The sequence below is a fragment of the Neophocaena asiaeorientalis genome, unplaced genomic scaffold (genome assembly GCF_003031525.2).
Source record: "Neophocaena asiaeorientalis asiaeorientalis breed wild unplaced genomic scaffold, Neophocaena_asiaeorientalis_V1.1 scaffold150, whole genome shotgun sequence".
Lineage (NCBI taxonomy): Eukaryota > Metazoa > Chordata > Mammalia > Artiodactyla > Phocoenidae > Neophocaena > Neophocaena asiaeorientalis.
This window is the reverse complement of record NW_020176571.1, coordinates 11,099,161-11,117,503: the sequence shown is the minus strand read 5'-3', so window position 1 is coordinate 11,117,503 and position 18,343 is coordinate 11,099,161. Positions and strand designations below refer to the sequence as shown.

The window sequence follows — 18,343 nt, the reverse complement described above, 5'->3', positions numbered from 1 at the left end:
TGCTTTATCCAACTTCTGATAGTACCAGATGTTTCTTAGTTATGACAGTATAACTTCTGTCTCTACCTTTATTGCCACATGGCCGTCTTCCCTGTGTTTCTCTGTGTCTGTGTCCCAATTCCCTTTTTTCTTAATCTTTTCTACTGTTTTTTTTCATTTATTAATCAAGGTAGAGTTGATTTACAATATCATGTTAGTTTCAGGTGTACAGCACAGTGATTCAGATATATATAAATACATATATATTCTTTTTCAGATTTTTTTCCCCTTATAAGTTACTACAAAATATTGAGTAGAGTTCCCTGTGCTACACAGTAGGTCCTTGTGATCAACTATTTTATATATAGTAGTGTGTAACTGTTAATCCCAAATTCCTATTTTATCCCTCCCCCTCCCCTTTCCCCTTTGGTAACCATAAGTTTGTTTTCTATGTCTGTGAGTCTCTTTCTGTTTTGTAAATAAGCTCCTTTGTAGCTCTTTTTTTTAGAGTCCACATATAAGCGATATCATATGTCTTTGTCTGGCTTACTTCACTTAGTAAGATAATCTCTAGGCCCATCCATGTTGCTACAAATGGCATTATTTCATTCTTTTTTTATGGCTGAGTAATATCCAAAAAATGGGCAGAAGATCTAAATAGACATTTCTCCAAAGAAGACATACAGATGGCCAACAAACACATGAAAAGATGCTCAATATCGTTAATTATTAGAGAAATGCAAATCAAAACTACAATGAGGTATCACCTTACGTTGGTCAGAATGGCCATCATCAAAAAGTCTACAAATAATAAATGCTGGAGAGGGTGTGGAGAAAAAGGAACTCTCTTACACTGTTGGCAGAAATGTAAATTGGTACAACCACTATGGAGGTTCCTTTAAAAAGTAAAAATAGAGTTACCAGATAATCCTGCAATCCCACTCCTGGGCATATAACCAGAGAAAACTATAGTTCAGAAAGATACACTCACCACAACGTTCATTGCAGCACAATAGCCAAGACATGGAATCAACCTAAACGTCCACCGACCGCTGAATGGATAAAGAAGATGTAGTATATATATTTAATGGAATACTACTCAGCCACAAATTCCCCTTTTCTTAAGGACAACAGTCATATTGGATTATGGACATAGGGCATTGGGTAGAAAAGGGGCTTAACGTTGTACTATGTTCACTTGTATACTCTTTTAATGTTTATCTTGTGCGTAGGCAAACATGTACATGATAAACGTGGACAGCCAAGTAGCACAACAGTTTAAACTGGTCAATAAGGGGGAACAAATTCAGAATTAGCTCAATGGATTCCAAAGTCTAATAGAAATGGTCTTCCCAGGGTTCACGAAATGTTCATGCATGACAGCAGGTGGCAGCACTATGCATGATTTGGTTTAGGGGACCCTGGAGAAATGTGAAAGGAAAGTAGCTAACCACTCATTCTGAGAAAAGCTGGAAACAGTCTCAGTGCCTTGGACCTCTGGCCATAAAGAGAATGGTTTGCTCATGTTTGAAATATGTTTAGATTTATTACCTGAGTTTTAGAGTTTTATACCGGAAGGGTCCTTGGCAATTATTTCTTCCAATATCCTTTCTTTAATCCTCAAACACTGAGCCCCAAGAAGACGAGTGAATTAGCTGATTACCTAGCAGGTGCTCTGCGGCAGGGCCAGGCAGAACAGAGCGCTCCCGACTGCTTTGCCGCAAGGAGATGGTGTCCACTGGTGTGGACAATCGTCCACACGATTCTCGCTTTTAATTTTCAGTTTTCAGCAGCCTGACTCTGCCCTAATGAAGCGAGAAGTCAAGCAGCTCACTTCAAGTTACAAAAAGAGAAACATAAATACCGTATGCTAAATATATGTATGGAATCTAAAAAAAAAAAAAAATTGTTTCTGAAGAACCTAGGGGCAGGACAGGAATAAAGACACAGAGTTAGAGAATGGACTTGAGGACATGGGGAGGGGGAAGGGTAAGCTGGGACGAAGTGAGAGATTGGCATGGATGTATATACACTACCAAACGTAAAATAGATAGCTAGTGGGAAGCAGCCGCATAGCACAGGGAGATCAGCTCAGTGCTTTGTGACCACCTAGAGGGGTGGGATAGGGAGGGTGGGAGGGAGATGCAAGAGGGAGGAGATATGGGGATATATGTATACGTATATTTGATTCACTTTGTTTTACAGCAAAAAGTAACACACCATTGTAAAGCAATTATACTCCAATAAAGATGTTAAAAAAAAAAAGCACATGCTAGTTTACACAAACACACAATTTTTATGGCCTGTATAATCCTTCCCCTCTGGCCTTTTATAAAACAGAAGTTCTCTTCTGTTTCTCTCCTTGAAATAATTCAGTGTCATATCTGCTCAGTTCTCATATTAGTTTTTATGTTGCTCGGTCTTGTGTGATTATTTTTTCTCTTGTGCTAAATATTGGACTTATTGATTATTCTTGTCTGTGTGTCTTTTCCCTTCGCTTCTCTAGTTGTCGAGAAAATGCTCTCCTTTCCTCCATTTATAGTGATTCTTGATCTTTTTACAACAGCCCAGTGGCAATTGTTTAACAGCAACTGTGTCTCTTTGCCTAGGGTGTGTACACCAGAGGAGCACCTTCTCCTTATATACAGTTTTCTGCTCTAACTGTAATGCTAGGAACTCTGGAATGGGGGGTGGTGTCTACATCACCAGCACCATCAACCCCAACTTCTACCCAAGGATGCAAACGGATAGGAAAGGGGTGGAGGGTAAACGAAGGTCACTGCCTCACCTGCCCAGAGAAAGCTCTCGTTCTCCCTGGTCCACCTAGTCCCGCCAGAGGAAGCAGATGAGGACAGTGAGAGACAGGCTGCAGAGGGAGGGTGGCCACGCCAGGCAATGGCAAAAGGTGACCCCTGGGAATAATGGTGGCTGTCTGGCTCTAGCTTCTCGGAATTTGTCCAACACTTAGATTCTGAACTCTCTGACATTCTCTGCAACTGAAGAAGCGCCTAACTGGGTTAGGTGTGGAGGAGGGAGGCATCGTCTATCTTATTAGTCCACACAACGGTCTGAGAGTCAGAACACACGACTATTAGCCCCTGTTCTCACACATATTACATATGTTTTGGGGGCAAGTGGAACTGATCTCGGAGAGAAAGCAGTGAGCGTTCCTGAAGAGAGATCTTAGTTCCCTGCCCAGGAATTGGACCTGGGAAACCTGGATGAAAACCAGGAATTCTAGCCACTAGACCACCAGGGGCAAGAGGCTTGAAGCAAACTTCCCCTGGCTCTTACACCCAGTGAAAGTAAGAATATTTCAAGAAGGCAAAAACTGTAAAAACAGGTACAAAGTATATTAATAGAGACACAGCACAACGTATGGGAGAGCCCCCAGAGAAGCAGTTTATTTATTTATAAAGTCAGAAGCTAGGCAGAAATACACACCCAGAGAGAAAGGGTATGGGCGTCCTTCCTAATGAGGAGAAGGTCAGTAAAGAGGTGATTTAAATCCCTTATATAGGATGGTTCTTCTAGGTCTTTGTTTACCTTTGGCCAATTATCCTGTTTCTTTTTTCACACCTGCCCTAGGATGCTCCCCAACATGTGTGCGCAACTTTTTGCTAGGATGGATCCCACCACAGAGGCCTGTGGGTGCATGTCCACACTTATTATGGGATGGCACTCCCTCCCTTTTTGACCCCCAAGGAGGCTTCCTGTGCGTGGGCAGACGGGCGGGTCTTCCTTGACCTCAGGTGTGGGTGCCTTATCTCTTTACTGCAGCAGAGCTCAGCTTCTGCCACTAGCTTTGTCCCTGGTGTGTCTGGGTGCGAACAAAGCTTCAATTTTACTCCACCTGACAAACGCCAGCTGTTCAGCCCAGGGGCACATCTACCTACTATCTCAGAGCCAGTTAAACCTGTCACTGGACGGCAATACGCTAAGAATTCGCTAATTCCCAATGTTTAAAATATAGGCTTGGACCACATCAGTGTTTTCAAACGGACACAAATTAAGAAGCATTGGGGACCCATATTAAAAATACAGATTCTAAGGTATTTTCCTTGGAGATTCCTATTCAGAAAACCTGGTGTGAGGTGCAAATTGCATGTGTTTGTAACAAGAGATTCTCAGTGGCTCTTACTATCAAGAAAGTGTCAGAAGATTTCAAAAAATCCTCCAAACCCTGAACTTCTATGAGAATTCCCTTCTGCAAATGCTCTTTTTCATCTATTGTGTTCTTCCTATTTGACATTGTACTTCCTCCGCTTCTGGGGTTTATATTAGAATCAACTTTGGAGGTTTTAAGTGTATCCATGCTATTTCCCAACTTTAAGTGAAGATCACTGGTTAACAAAGAGTGTCTGTTCTTTGATACTATTGCTCTGCTGGCTATGTCCAATTTGCCCCTTTACATCCATTCTCCACCTGATCTTTGGTGTTGAAGGTGAACCCTACTTACCACATCAATGCGCTCCTTTGCCTCCTGACTTCAAGTTAGGTTTATCCAATGGGAGGCATCAACAGAAAAGTAGAGGATGGGAGAACAACATTGGAGTATTAATTAGCCTCACTCCCACCTCTCCTGATTACCCATGGGATCACGGTGGGCTGGCTGTATCTTACTGCTGGAGACCACCTCCCTCTCGGGGTTGGGGGGTGCACTTCCTTATGATTAGAGCTGACCTCTTAGGGTTCCTCCAGATCTAGATTGGTCACATAGCCCCAAAATTGTTGCTAGCCCCAAGTTACTCTATTACCTTTTGTAGATTCTCCTTAATCCTTCCCAAGCCTTTGTAAATAGTCCCTTTGTTAAAATTTCCCCAATTACTCTGTTTGAGTATGGCATCTCTGCTCCCAGGATTTTGATGGGGATAATAATTTACCTTTATCTCTTTCACATGTGCTATTTGTGTAATAAAGGTTTTCTTGTATCTTATTAAAAATAATAGAAAAAATAGAATTAGAATTTAGGAATAGAAAGAACGAAATTCTAGTGCTTGGATAAGCTTTAAATTATGTCTATTCTACCCTATGCTTCATAACAGGAACTAACGTAGTGTAGTAGGTCAAAATCAAACAAACAAGCAAACAAACTCATAGAAAAAGAGATCAGATTTGTGGTAACCAAGGGGGGGTGGGGGGATGGGAGGAGAGGGAATTGGATGAAGGCGGTCAAAAGATACAAACTTGCAGTTATAAGATAAATTAGTACTGGGGATGTAAGGTACAATATAATAAATATAATTAATGCTGCTGTATGTTATACATGAAAATTGTTAAGAGAGTAAATTCTAAGAGTTCTCTCATCACAAGAAAAACATTTTTCTATTTCTTTAATTTTCTATCTATATGAGATGACAGCTGTTCACTAAACTTATTGTGATAATCATTTCATGATGTATGTAAGTCAAATCATTATGCTGTATACCTGAAACTTATACATTATTGTATGTCAATTATATCTCAATAAACTGGAAACAAATAAATAAATTATATCTATTCTAGCTTACTACTAAATACTAGAATCCTCCATGAAATAGGTCTGCTCCATCCTGTTCATTGCAACTTTTAAAAAATTTATTGGCAATGAACATTTTCTCTTTCAGACTAAATATTATGCATTCTTCAACAGTTCTTCACATAGCATGGTTTCTAGATCCTTCTCCATCCTGGCCATTGGCTACGTTCCTTTGGGTGAATTCTGTTGTGTCAGCATTATTGCTTCATGTTTAGGAAACATTTGCAAAGTAAGCCAAATGTGGACAGATCTCCCCAGCTGGAGAAGAGCACAGGCATCCCTAAGTGAAAGGCACACCCTTCCATTGGGATGAGCAAGTGCAGACTGAAGGTTCTGGCTGCCAAACGGAGCAGCTGTTCAAGAACAGGCACATGGGTGGAGGCATGAGCTCCTGCGCGGGGGGAAAACATCCTTACCACTACACTCCTTGTATATCATGGTTTCACTTTTGAATTTATACCCTACTTTTTCTTTCTTTTTTTTTTTTTTTTGCGGTACGCAAGCCTCTCACTGTCGTGGCCCCTCTCGTTGCGGAGCCCCGGCTCCGGACGCGCAGGCTTTTAGGCTCCAGACGCACAGGCTCAGCGGCCATGGCTCACGGGCCCAGCCGCTCCGCGGCATGTGGGATCTTCCCGGACCGGGGCACGAACCCGTGTCCCCTGCATCGGCAGGCGGACTCTCAACCACTGCATCACCAGGGAAGCCCCCTACTTTTTCTTTTATACTTTTTATTTTTCACTAAGTATAATAGGGAAGAACAAATGTGACTCCATACTGGATCTGTTTCTTTTACTTTAACCTTTGTATTGTATTGCTTTTGCTACAATTTAATCACTAAAGGGATGTTGCCTATAACTTAAAGTATGCATAATGGCCCACCTGGAACCCTGGCTCCCATGCCTGAACGTTAAGCTAAAATGCCTTTGTTTAAGCTCAGAGGAAACATCCTGACTAGGCCACCTGTGAATGGCTACAGGAAGGAAGAAATTAACAACCCCCTCCAGAGTCTGGCCAGGACCAGAAAATATTTGCAACAATTTATCACCTTTTTATTTTACCTCCTCACACCTCCGCCACTTTGTTATAGAAAAGAAACTAGCATCCATATAAGTGGAATCTAGAAAAATGGTACAGATGAACCTGTTTGCAAGGCAGAAATAGAGACACAGATGTAGAGAAAAAATGTATGGACACCAAGGGGGAAAAGCAGGAGGTAGGATGAATTGGGAGACTGGGATTGACCTATATACACTAATATGTATAAAACAGATAACTAATAAGAACCTGCTGGATAGCACAGGGAACCCCACTTCAGTTCTCTGTACAGTAGAAACTAACACAATATTGTAAAACAACTATACCCCAAGTTTAAAAGAAAAATAAACTAGCATCCAAACCTGGACAAGATGGTTCTTTGGGACACTGGTCCACCATCTTCTAGGTCTGCTGGCGTTCTGAATAAAGTCGCTCTTCCTTGCCCCTTTTTCGGCCTGTCATGCAGTGAGCAATACGAGCTTGGACTCGGTAACATGAGGAGGGAACAAAGTGGAATTCTAGTTGGGCCAAGGGTTAAAATGAAAAATAGGCGTGCTTTAAATTTCCATGATCTGGAAACCCAGTGTCCTTACCCCATTCCAATCCAGATGTGTCCCTTGGGCTTTTAGATTTCTGGCCAGAAGGTAACAGTGTCATTTGTGCAAAACAGTGAGTGCAGAGCCTGCAGCCGAAGAAATGTTCCGAAGAAATATTCTCCAGTGCTGAGCATCTCTCGTTCCCGTGCTCAAAGTCACAAAATTGATCGCTACCATGAACCTTAGATTACTTAATTCAGGCAAACTGGAGGCTCCCAAGAGTGAGATCTTTGCCCAAAATGATGGCGCCAGGATTAGAACCCAAATCTCTTTCCCCTCTATCATCCTGCCTCTCTTTTCAGTTAATTTACTCCATTCTTTTGCAACAAATTACAAAACTGAAATGAAGAAGTTAATACTGCTAGTACCCAAAGCATCCAAGCCAGACAGAGGCAGCCCTTGAACTGCACAATTGCCTTGAAAGTATTGGGGAAATATAGCTATGTGCACATTACATCTGACACTACTTCACTGGTGAAGCAAACCATTATTTTATTTTTCCGATTCCGCTACCTATCTTTTGCAGCTGAGTCTAAACTTTAAAGGATACAAATCTTTTCAAGCCACTGAATCAAGGCACTCAGAAGGCTCAGAGTCTTGAGTTTAAATCTCCAGTTTGCCACCAGCTCAGAACTGTACAATTTAAAGCTGCATCAGATCTCAGGGATAACCTAGTCCAGTAAAATTTAGACCCAGAGAGTCCGTGATTTACAAAGTTATAAAGCAGAATTGGAACTTGACTCTTAACCCTATGCTCCTTTGCATGCACTGTGCTTATTTATTTCCTGTGTGACTGTGCCTTCTTTGCTTAATTGGGTCTCAGAACAGGGCATCAGATATTTGCATATAGCATTTAATACAACTTCATCATGAGATTCGAGGTATCTCCTTTATTAAAGAAAAAGGTAGAGGAGTGACATAAATGGTATCTTAAAGGGCTAATACCGATCGTAATTAATGCCTAGCAAAAACAGATTTGAAAGGCTTAAACTTTAGAGAAATACTGATGACTTCTAACCAGCTGATAGGAAAAAGTGGTAATGTTTGAAAGGCCCTATCGAAAGTTGATTTCACCCGCTCTTCTGAGCTAAACTAGACTGCGTGAGAGAGTCTGACACTAAGAGAACTCTTAGTAGTAACTTAAGGGAAATGACTGTGTAAGCCAAAGAAACCACTTCCGACAGCTGTATGTCAAGACTCTGGCAGATCAATAGGGCAGAAGTAACCAAAGTTACAGCAGATGCTGTTGAGGGTGGCAGAACCTCTGGTGCCTCAGATGATCCCAAACTGAGCGAGCTCGTTCAACTCCAAGTGGCTGAATGCCTCCCAAGGACAAATCACCGTGATATCTGCAAGGGAAAAAAGAAGAACTTATAAGCCAGTCTCACCCCTAGGAGAGCCTCTTCTGCTCAAAAGGGCATCCTTCAGGCAGAGACCCCTCACCCCTCCCTTCCATATGCTGTCTAGATGACCGGGAAGTTGTCTAGAATGGCCCTTCATCCCAGGAAGGATCAGACCAGTTGTTTAATCCTCTGCAGGGCTCTGATTCCCCCAGAACAGGCTCCCAAGGTATTTGTGTTGGTTTTATTCTGCATCCTTTTGGGGGAGATGATCCAAGGCTTTTGACTGGGGCTATCCTGTGGGGGTGTAGCTCTCTGATCACACAGAGTCTCACAAAACCACTAAAGAGGGAACAGAGGTGGAATTCTAGTTAGGCCAAGGGTTAAAGTGACAAATAGGGGTGCTTTAAATTCCCATGGTCTGGGAATCCAGTCTCCTTACTCCTTACCAATCCAGATGTGTTTCTTGGGCTTCTCTGACTGCTCTTAAGCTCCTTTACATTCTGAAATGCTTATATCCCACCGCATACTGAGAAGTGATCTCAAGGCATCATCTCATCCAGTCTCTTGCATCAGCAATAAGATATTATTGTTCCCAAATTACAGGGAAGCTGGCTGATACCCAGAGTGATTAAACACCCAGCAAAACATCTCACAGTTGTAGAGACTAGACTAGAACCAGATCAAAGACTTCAGAATTTCCATCAGTATAAACCTTTTGCCACTGTTCCAAATATGTTGGCAGAGTTAAGGATGTGTTCCAGAGTCAAAAGTGAATTTTCTGGTCTTATACACACTTGGCCAAAATAGAGAAGCATTTGATTTAAAAGAGTAGCATCTGAGCTTTATAAAAGTGGCTAGAAATTCTATTTGAGATCCAAAGAGTGGCATTAGACAATAAAAAGTAGATAAACTGAGAGCTGCCCGGAAAGGACACTGATTGCTATGAGTGCCACCATTTATCAAAAGTGTATTGGATGAGCTGGAAACATGTGACTACACAAAAACCTGCACAAGGAAGTTTATAGCAGCTTTATTCATAATTGCCAAAACTTGGAAGCAATCAAGATGCCTATCAATAGGATAAATAAACTGTGGTACAACATATAATGAAATATTCAGTGATAAAAAGAAATGCACTATCAAACCATGTAAAGACATGGAGGGAGCTTAGATAAATATTACTAAGTGAAAGAACTCATACTATATGATTCCAACTGTAGGACCATCTGGAAAAGGCAAAACTATAGAGACAGTAAAAAGATTAGTGGTTGTCAGAAGTTTACAGGGAGAAAGGGATGAACAGGTAGAGCACAAGAGATTTGGGGGGCTAGTGAAGGTATTCTGTATGAACCTGTAATGGTGGATACAGGATATTGTGCATTTGTCAAAACCCAAGGAACTGGACAACACAAAGAATGATGAACAAGCTATTTCAGTTAATAACAATGTATTAATATTGGGTCATGAAATATAACAAATGCCCCACGATAATGCAACATGTTAATAATAGGGGAAACGATGTACAGGGAGAGGAAGGTGGCAGAGGGGGTCTATAGGAACTCTGTACTTTCTGTTTAATTTTCCTATAAACCTAAAACTGCTCTAAAAAATAACGTCTATTAATTTTTAAAAGGACATGCAGGGGACTTCCCTGCTGGAGCAGTGGTTCGGAGTCCGACTGCAGGTGCAGGGGACATGGGTTCGAGCCTTGGTCTAGGAGGACACCACATGCCGTGGAGCAACTGGGCCCCTGCGCCACAACTGCTGGGCCTGAGCTCTGGAGCCCGCGAGCCACGACTGCCGAGCCCGCGCCCCTAGAGGCCAAGCTCCGCAACGGGAGAGGCCACCGCGATGAGAAGCCCGTGCACCGCGGCGAGGAGTGGTCCCCGTTCTCCGCAGCTAGAGAGATCCCGTGTGTAGCTGCAGAGACCCAGTTTAGCCAAAAATAAATAAATAGGATAAATAATTTTTTAAAATAGGATGTGCAGTAATTTGCATGCATTATCCAACAAATAAAAATTCTAGCCAATTAAAAAATATTGTACCGGATACTTTCAGTATGTAGGGCCCTGTTCTGGGTGCCAGAGGATGTGTGAAAAAAGGAAGTAGGTGAGGGAGTGGTTGGCCCTGTAGAGTGAAAAGGCTCTCCTGGCCCCACCCTTGTTTCCAGTACCTCACTCTGTGGTCTCAGATTGTCACTTAATTCCTCTATGTCTCAGATTTCTCTTCTGAAAAATAAAGTTGGTCTAGACTCACTCTAAGAATCCTTCTACCGTGAAAGACTACAGTTCATCATTGTATGCCCTCAAGAGTATTTAACAAAACACGAAGATTCATTAAACTTTGGGGCAAGTCTGATTTCTTTTAGAGTTTTAGCCTCTGGGCATACACATACTTATTTTGGAAGTTAAGTTAAAACCCCACTTTTCTAGGTCTTTAAAGAATCTGCTGCCTTAGGTATTTCTGGTAACTTTCAAATGCCCCATGTGGCCTGAAGTAGAGAAAAAGGTGAAATTCCAAGGGTGAGAGTCACTGAAATCTTTGGGTAGCTCACCTGTTCCTAGTCCCTCCATGCCCGGAATGTCATCCCCAAACCTATGGAAAAAAATACAAGAGAAATTAGCTGATATCAGAGCCAAAGGATCCTGGAATAAGTCATGAGAAGAGTTTCCTGATTCAAAGAGAAAGAAGAAGAAGTTTAAGTTTTTGTATTTGAGAAATCCCTTCTGTCTGCATTGAGCTGGCGCAAAGGAAATGGCACTCAGGCAGGTTTTAGACAATGTGTCCCAGAGGAGGAATAGTTTCCCCTCTGTAAAAATTTAGCTCAAGACAATTGAGAGCCAGAAAAATAAAAAGAGAGAGAGATCAGTGGGGCAATTTAGTCAAGCTCCACTTTTTAAAATAGAAATTGGAATGAGAAAACAATATGAAAATCATTAAAATGATTAATTTATCCATTTGTTTAGTTTATCCAAAAGTACATATTAAGCATCTACTATGTCCCTGGCATTGTGTTAGGCCCTGGGAGTTAAGGAAAAAAACAAACACACAAATTTTCTCTGAGGTATCTCAGTCTCAGGGAACAGATGACAAGAAATAAATGTAATATAAAATAACACAAGTTACCATCGCTGAATGTACAAAATGCAAACATGGAAGTAATGATAATGTTTGTCTAAGGGAGTCAGCAATGGCTTTCAGAAGAAATTAACATGAATGTGTGTTGAAAATAAACAAGATTTTGCCAAGAAGAGAAAGAGAAAAACAAAGAACTGAAGAGAGAAGATTTGAAGCCATAAAAATAAACGGTGTGTTCCAGAAGTGGCCAGTGTTTCTGTGTTCCAGATTAAAGCACAGGTTACATCAGCGAAGGAGAGTGGTCAAGAAAAGTCTGAAAGGTCAAGTTGAAGGTCACTGTGAAGGTTCCATTTTCCATGTTAATTCTGGCTGTAGATCAGGAATCCTTTCCTGTAGAAAGGATTCCAGGACTGAAAACATGACTCAGCAAAGATTCTGTTCGATGGGAGAACAGAGGGTGGGGTTGGAAATTTTTAAAAGTCTATTTAATATTGTGAGCATTAATTTCTTAAAGCCAAAGCACTCTTTTTTTTATAGATCTTTATTGGAGTGTAATTGCTTTACAATTCTGTGTTAGTTTCTGTCGTACAACAAAGTGAATCAGCCATATGGAGGGAAAAAAACAATAGAAAGTCTAATTTTTAATCTTGGTCTTACCCTTTCACGCCTTTCTTAGGAGGCTTGCTCTTGAACTGACGAGTCTGCCTCTGCTTGAACTTGGGGGGTCCTTTGCGTGGGGTGGTGGGACCTTGGTTTGAAGTTGGAGGGGCCACAGTAGAATTGTCACTCATTCTGCTGGTCCTTGGGGGGCTGATGGTTTTCTTTCAGGCTCCTTAGACAGTAAGAGAAAAAAAGAAGACCCTTCAAGGTATGAGAACCATTACTTATTAGACCCTGACGATAAACTGGAGGTGGGGAGAAAAACACCTTGATAAAGAAGCTCAGTATCTTGTGTTGACACCAAAAGGGAGAAGTTATCTTTTAAAGGGGTTTTTAAGAGAATGTGGTACACATCAAGGGAAGCGCTCAGTAGAGTGGGATATAAACTGGCAACTGATAGAGTTCAAAAATCTGGGTGGATTTGTTGCTCCAATAAATCTGCCACTAACTTTCTATGTGAACTTATTATAATGATGTCCTTCTGTTTGACCACCAGTTCTACCATCTATAAAGGGAGAGAAATGAACTAAAGAATGTCTATAGTGTTTGCAGCACTGAAAAATTCTTTAAGCTTTACATATTTGTCCATCTAGCTGTAAAATAACCTGACTCTAAATGTTTATTGACCCATTTTTTATGGCCCTTGTTCTTTATGGTCCTTGTTTTATTTACTTCTCATGTGATCCAGAGACTTCTTTCCTAGTTCTGGGGATGACAGTGTAGTAGTCTGGATAGGGGAAACTCTGAACCTGGGGTACTGACACCACGGAAGTGTTCAATACATCCCAATACACACACACACACACACACACACACACAAGCACACAGAAGACAGTGTGGGGTGATTAAGTAGTAAGTGTGTGCTTTAACTCCACATCCAGATATAAAGTTTTCTAGCCACATATTCCTCAGAAATCTTCAACATTTTCTCCTATCTAAATCGAGGAGCTATCCAATATAATTTTCAAGTACAAATAAAAGAACATAACAAATTTTTATTACATGTTATAATAACATGTAATAGCAAATTAGCATGATTTATGCTAAGCTAAAGAATACTTTTCTTTCTCCTTCCCTATAACAAAAGTCGATAGCACTTAATCTGGGAAGGAAGACTCTGAAAAACCTCCACAGAACTTCCAAACAGCCTTAATCTCCCACCTGGAGCCAACCTGTCCATAATCTATGGCCTGGGAGCTTGTTTTCATAGAATTCCATATTTCATTCATTATAGATTTATGCTAATATTCTTAACTTCAATTGTTCCCAACAATGTTTAGCTCATGCTAACCATCTTTTCCCTCTCTCTGCCACACTGCACACCCTTCAAAACTTATATTGTGTAACTTTTATCAACTTTTTCTTATTGCTCTCAAAATCATGTAAAATTATTAATAAATCCTTGCCTCCAAGATATTTTTCTCTATTTTCTCTTCCCCAATTACTATTTTATTTCGATCCTGGCCAGTCCTCAACTCGCTCGATAAAAACACATTGACTACTCTGTGAGCTGGAACCAGGGATGGTGAAGCTGGCCAGGGTCCTGGATCACCTACACATGCAATGGATCTTGTCTTAATCCCCCACTGGAATATGCTCCATGAGGCTGCTTTTTCAGTCTTTGTTCATTTCTGTAGCCTCAGAACCTACAACAGTACCCGGCCCATAGTAGGTATGCCATATACATATCTGTCAGATGAGTGAATAAATAAATAAAGAGAACTAATACTTTGAAACTTGGGTCCTGAGATCCTGTGACCTTCCTGTGACCTTCTCCGTCAAACCATAGGTAAAGCGTCAGCTGATCTTCACCTCATAAAGCCCTCAGTGGCTTTAGAAAATATTCTGCCAGCTCCTCTACTCCCTGAATCCAATTCTTGTGCTGCGGGCCCTCTCCGGCCCTGGTAAACAAGCAAAGTTTGTGCCTCTCCCAAGTGTGGTTGGGACCATGGGAAAGGCTTGGCAGGCAGCCGAGAGCAGCATTACTCTCTGACTGTGCCACCAGTAACAGACACATCCCAGCTCCGCCAAAGCCGCAGAGGAAAGTTAGAGAATTTCCCTCAGATCAAGCTTTTGGACTTACCGATTCTTTCAAAGCAATAAGAAACTACAAACTTTCCTTTCTTTAATCTAGAGAGCCTACTAGGCTTAGGATTGCCACATTTAGCAAATAAAAATACAGGAAGACCAGTTAAATTTGAATTTCAGCTATACAACAAATGACTTTTTTTCTAGTATAAGTATATCCCAAATATTTCACGGTACGTACTTATACTTAGAAACTTGTCTTGTTGTTGTTTATCTGAAATTCAAATTTATCTGGGTATCTTCTATGTTATCTGGCAACTCTAACTGGGATCCTACTATGTTAGATCCAAAGTCTATAATGTGAGGGTCTAAGCTAAGGTAACCTTAGTCAGTCAAATCACCCTTTAGGGGGCAAAACAGTGTAAAGAGTAGATGCTTTAGAATCAAATAGAAATAATCTCAAATTCCTGCTCCACAAAACTGTTTATGTGACCTTGGATAAGTTACATAACCTCTCTAGGTCTCACTCCATCTATAAAATGAATCAAATAATATCTTCTTTTTAGGGTAATGGGGAAAATAAGAGGGAATAACGTAGAGTGTTCGGTGAAAAATACTCAAAAAGGAGTAACCTTTTTATAGTAGACCTTCTGACAGTCAAGGAAGCCCTGCAAACAAATTTATGGTTTTGACATAGGTTCACCTGGACTCCCACACCCCTTCCTCCAGGCCATCTGCTGAAGGGTCCTTGTCAAGCACCAGAGAGGTAATTGCTACCTGCACTTGCTGGGTAATTCTCTGCATCCTTCAAATGCCCCAACTATTAAGTTATTTTTGCTCTCAAAATTCTGTCTTAAGAGGACTTCTTTGGATTCCTTTGACAACCCTAACAGCAACCCCAAAGAACTTAAAATTCACACTTGACTTCTATGTACCCCTGATTACACTTCCCCTTTTCTCTGGTGAGTTTCTTTCGCATGTTTATATAATTCTGAAATTGCAGTTGCAAGTTTCTCTAGGCTTGGACCGAGTTCCTGTCTAATTCCAAGTGTGATGCGTTACATAAAAGAATTGTCCTTGGAAATAGTTATGTAAGAGTTGCCTGGCTAATCCCTGAATCCTCATGGCCCTCGGGATTTGCGCTATGAATAATAACTGTTTTCACATTTATTGTGCATTTCGAGTACAATATTTCATTTTTGAGTACCTAGGACAGTCAACCAATCCCTAGGCTGTTTCTGTCATAGATTTACCCTCCAGCTTTCCCTGTAACATCTTTGGGATGAGCAGAACAAATATGACCTTGTCCTGCCTTGGAAATCAGTCCTGTCAGCCACAGGTATCGCCTACAGCTGAACTTATCCTGACTCCGAGGGCATCCCTGGAAGCTGAATACCCTGAATCTAGTATCAGACTTGATTTTAGCTGCAAGCAGAGGTTTCACATTTTTGCCTCCCAAAGTGCCAAGTAATTCATTCCTTCGTGAGACAGAATGTTTTCCCTGTTTTTAAAACACGGTTAGCCCTTCCCCTTTCGAAAATTACAAGCTCTTCCTCTGCAGAAAGTGGATGCAGCAACGTAAGATTTCAAGGTATAGGTTTGAGGGAACTGAGGTTACTGTTGCCTTAGACCCAAGGCAGCAGAGCTCAGCTGTAGGAAGCTACAGATGATGCTCCATAAATTCCAGCTAAGGAAGGGCAGTTTCTGAAGATTCTTGAGTCAGGTTCTCTAATGCTACTATTATCGCCCTAGGCTTCGTGTTCCCTCTTTCTCAGCAAAGATATGGGCGAGGATGGGGCGAATATAGGCGAAGGAGCAATTTCCTCCACGGATGTGGTTGGACCTATAAACGTCACCCAGGGTCCTGCTGAGGCAGAGAGAATCTAATAATGTGGAGAGCCAAAGAAGACCCAAACCAAAGCCGTGAAAAAAACAAAAATCCAGCAAGTACCTTGCTTCAGCTAGGAGCAAACAAACATTTTAACCTCGGAGGGAGAAGGTTTGGCACACCTGTCCTGCACTGCGGTCATTCCCCCACTGGTTCTGGTATCATTCCCCTCACCCTCACACTCCCACATCAGCCTCTTGGTGCCTGGACTTAGTTTTCAAGCACACCCTGGAAGTAAAGAACTGTTTGCTGTGTGGTCACTTAGTGCCCCAGATCCCTCCTTTCCCAGAAAATTGTTTGCTATGGAGCCGCCAAAAGGGAGGGTCAGTTTTGGGTTGCTTCTAAGTGAATTTAGTAATCAAGGTTTGCAATGACCTTGTAATAATCAAATTTCACTCATTAGCTTGTCACATGGCATTATAAGGAAGTTTGGGTGTATTTCCTCCATGTTTTCTCCCATTTCCATCCCCATCCCTGGTCTAGGCCCACAGGTTCAGTGTGTTCTTTTCTTCCATTTCTTTGTTTTAGAGCCAAAGTGAACCCCCCCCCACCCCACGCAAACAAAAGTCCTTTGATTATATCCTGCTTAAACTCTCCAGAAGTTGAGAAATACTCACAGAGCTGAGTGTTTCTCCAATGAGCTGTCCAGTGGCCTTCCTCACAGTAGATGAAGAAAGGACCTTTGCATCCTGATTTATCTCTCTGTAATACCCTCGTGCTACCTAAGCGCATCATCACAGGCTAAGGAGCATCAGCCCAGGTGCAAAGAAGCTGCAAGAGTGTGGGGTGAGACTGGGACAGGCTTTTCTGTTAATTGGATGTTCTTACAAACTGACTTGGGCTCTCTCCTGTCCATAAGTAAGTATTGAATCCACAAACACACACAAAGTGTTGATTTCCAAGGGGAGACTTGCAGATTGTAGTTCAAAATCTTTTTTCCTTCTCCATTGTTACCTTTAGTCCTTACCCCCCATTCTTCCCTTTTCCTGACACACACAAGCCCTTGCATACTGTCCCTCTCTCTCCTCTCTCTCTCTGTCACACACACACACATATACACACACAGATGATCACATAATTCTCACAGCGTCCCCTGCTTCATTGGAGACATTGATCATGTGAGCAGTGCCATTGAGAAATACCAGTATCTCTCCCTAATCGGTGTTATATGCATTTTCTCAGACACATGAAACCACAAATCAGGAATAACCTAAAATTCAGTGACACGTGACAGAGAAAGAGCACAAGTGATAGCTGGGAACTCTTAACTGATGATATTTATTTGAGAATTGATTGCTGGATCTTTTGCACCAAACGCTTCGGGGTGTAAGGTCCAGACTACAGTCCCCTTCAGTGGGACCCTTGACACCCATCTTCCAATTGCATTGAGCCACTACTATGAATTTGTACATCACTGTATACAGTTTTGAATAGACCTTGACTCATATGCCAGCATCATTAAGCTCTTTTGACAAATTTGTCATAAAGAAATTAAATGATTTATTCAAGATTGCATATAAAGTGAGTAGGGGAGCCAGGAGCAAGGTCCATCCCTGCAAATATCTTGTTTATTCAGCTATCTTTCTACTCCACTACAGCAAAGCAGACCTGGACCGAGATGCCTGTGTTGCTGGTTACTCTGATGCATTGCTAGTGAACTACAGTGTGCTTCTCTAAATTGTTACTTATAAGAGAATTGTACTCCATGAGATTATAGAGAAAGAATGTCAATTTATCCTTTCTAGGCAGGGAATGATTCTTAACCTGCAGCCCCAAGCAGGTTACATAGGCAGCTAACCAGGTTAAGGGGATTTTTCAGTAATCTTTCCCTTGGTGTTTACCAAAATTAGAGGATTCTGAAGACAGCAAACACCTTGCAGAGGCAGCAGGGTGTTTTGTCTCTGGATGGGTCTTTCCACTCCCTCCTTTGTCTCCATCACTTTTCACATCTTTCTCCACTCCTACACACCAGACCCATGGATGTCTTGATGCTTACCTGTCAAACCCTCCCACATTCTCCACTTCTTTGGTGAAGAACAGAGGACTCCTCATCAGAAACAGTGGAAGCCAGAAGGAAGTGGCACACTTTTCACATCCTGAAAGAAAAGAACTGTCAGTTCTGAATTCTATTATCAAGTGAATTGATCCTTCAGGAATGAAGGGGAAATAAAGACATCCTCGGACAAAGGAAGATGAAAAGAATCTGTCATCAAAATAC

General features: G+C 41.6%; 1 protein-coding gene across 1 annotated transcript; it reads right to left on the bottom strand.

Moving 5' to 3' along the window:
* Positions 1 to 8,329: 8,329 nt before the first annotated feature.
* On the bottom strand, positions 8,330 to 12,380 carry PDE6H (phosphodiesterase 6H). Its single transcript, XM_024733478.1, has 3 exons — positions 12,207 to 12,380; positions 11,026 to 11,066; positions 8,330 to 8,477 (listed from the first exon to the last, which is right to left on the bottom strand). Exons 1-3 carry the CDS (start codon positions 12,338 to 12,340, stop codon positions 8,401 to 8,403), a joined length of 252 nt encoding a protein of 83 aa, XP_024589246.1. The 5' UTR covers positions 12,341 to 12,380; the 3' UTR covers positions 8,330 to 8,400.
* Positions 12,381 to 18,343: the final 5,963 nt, after the last annotated feature.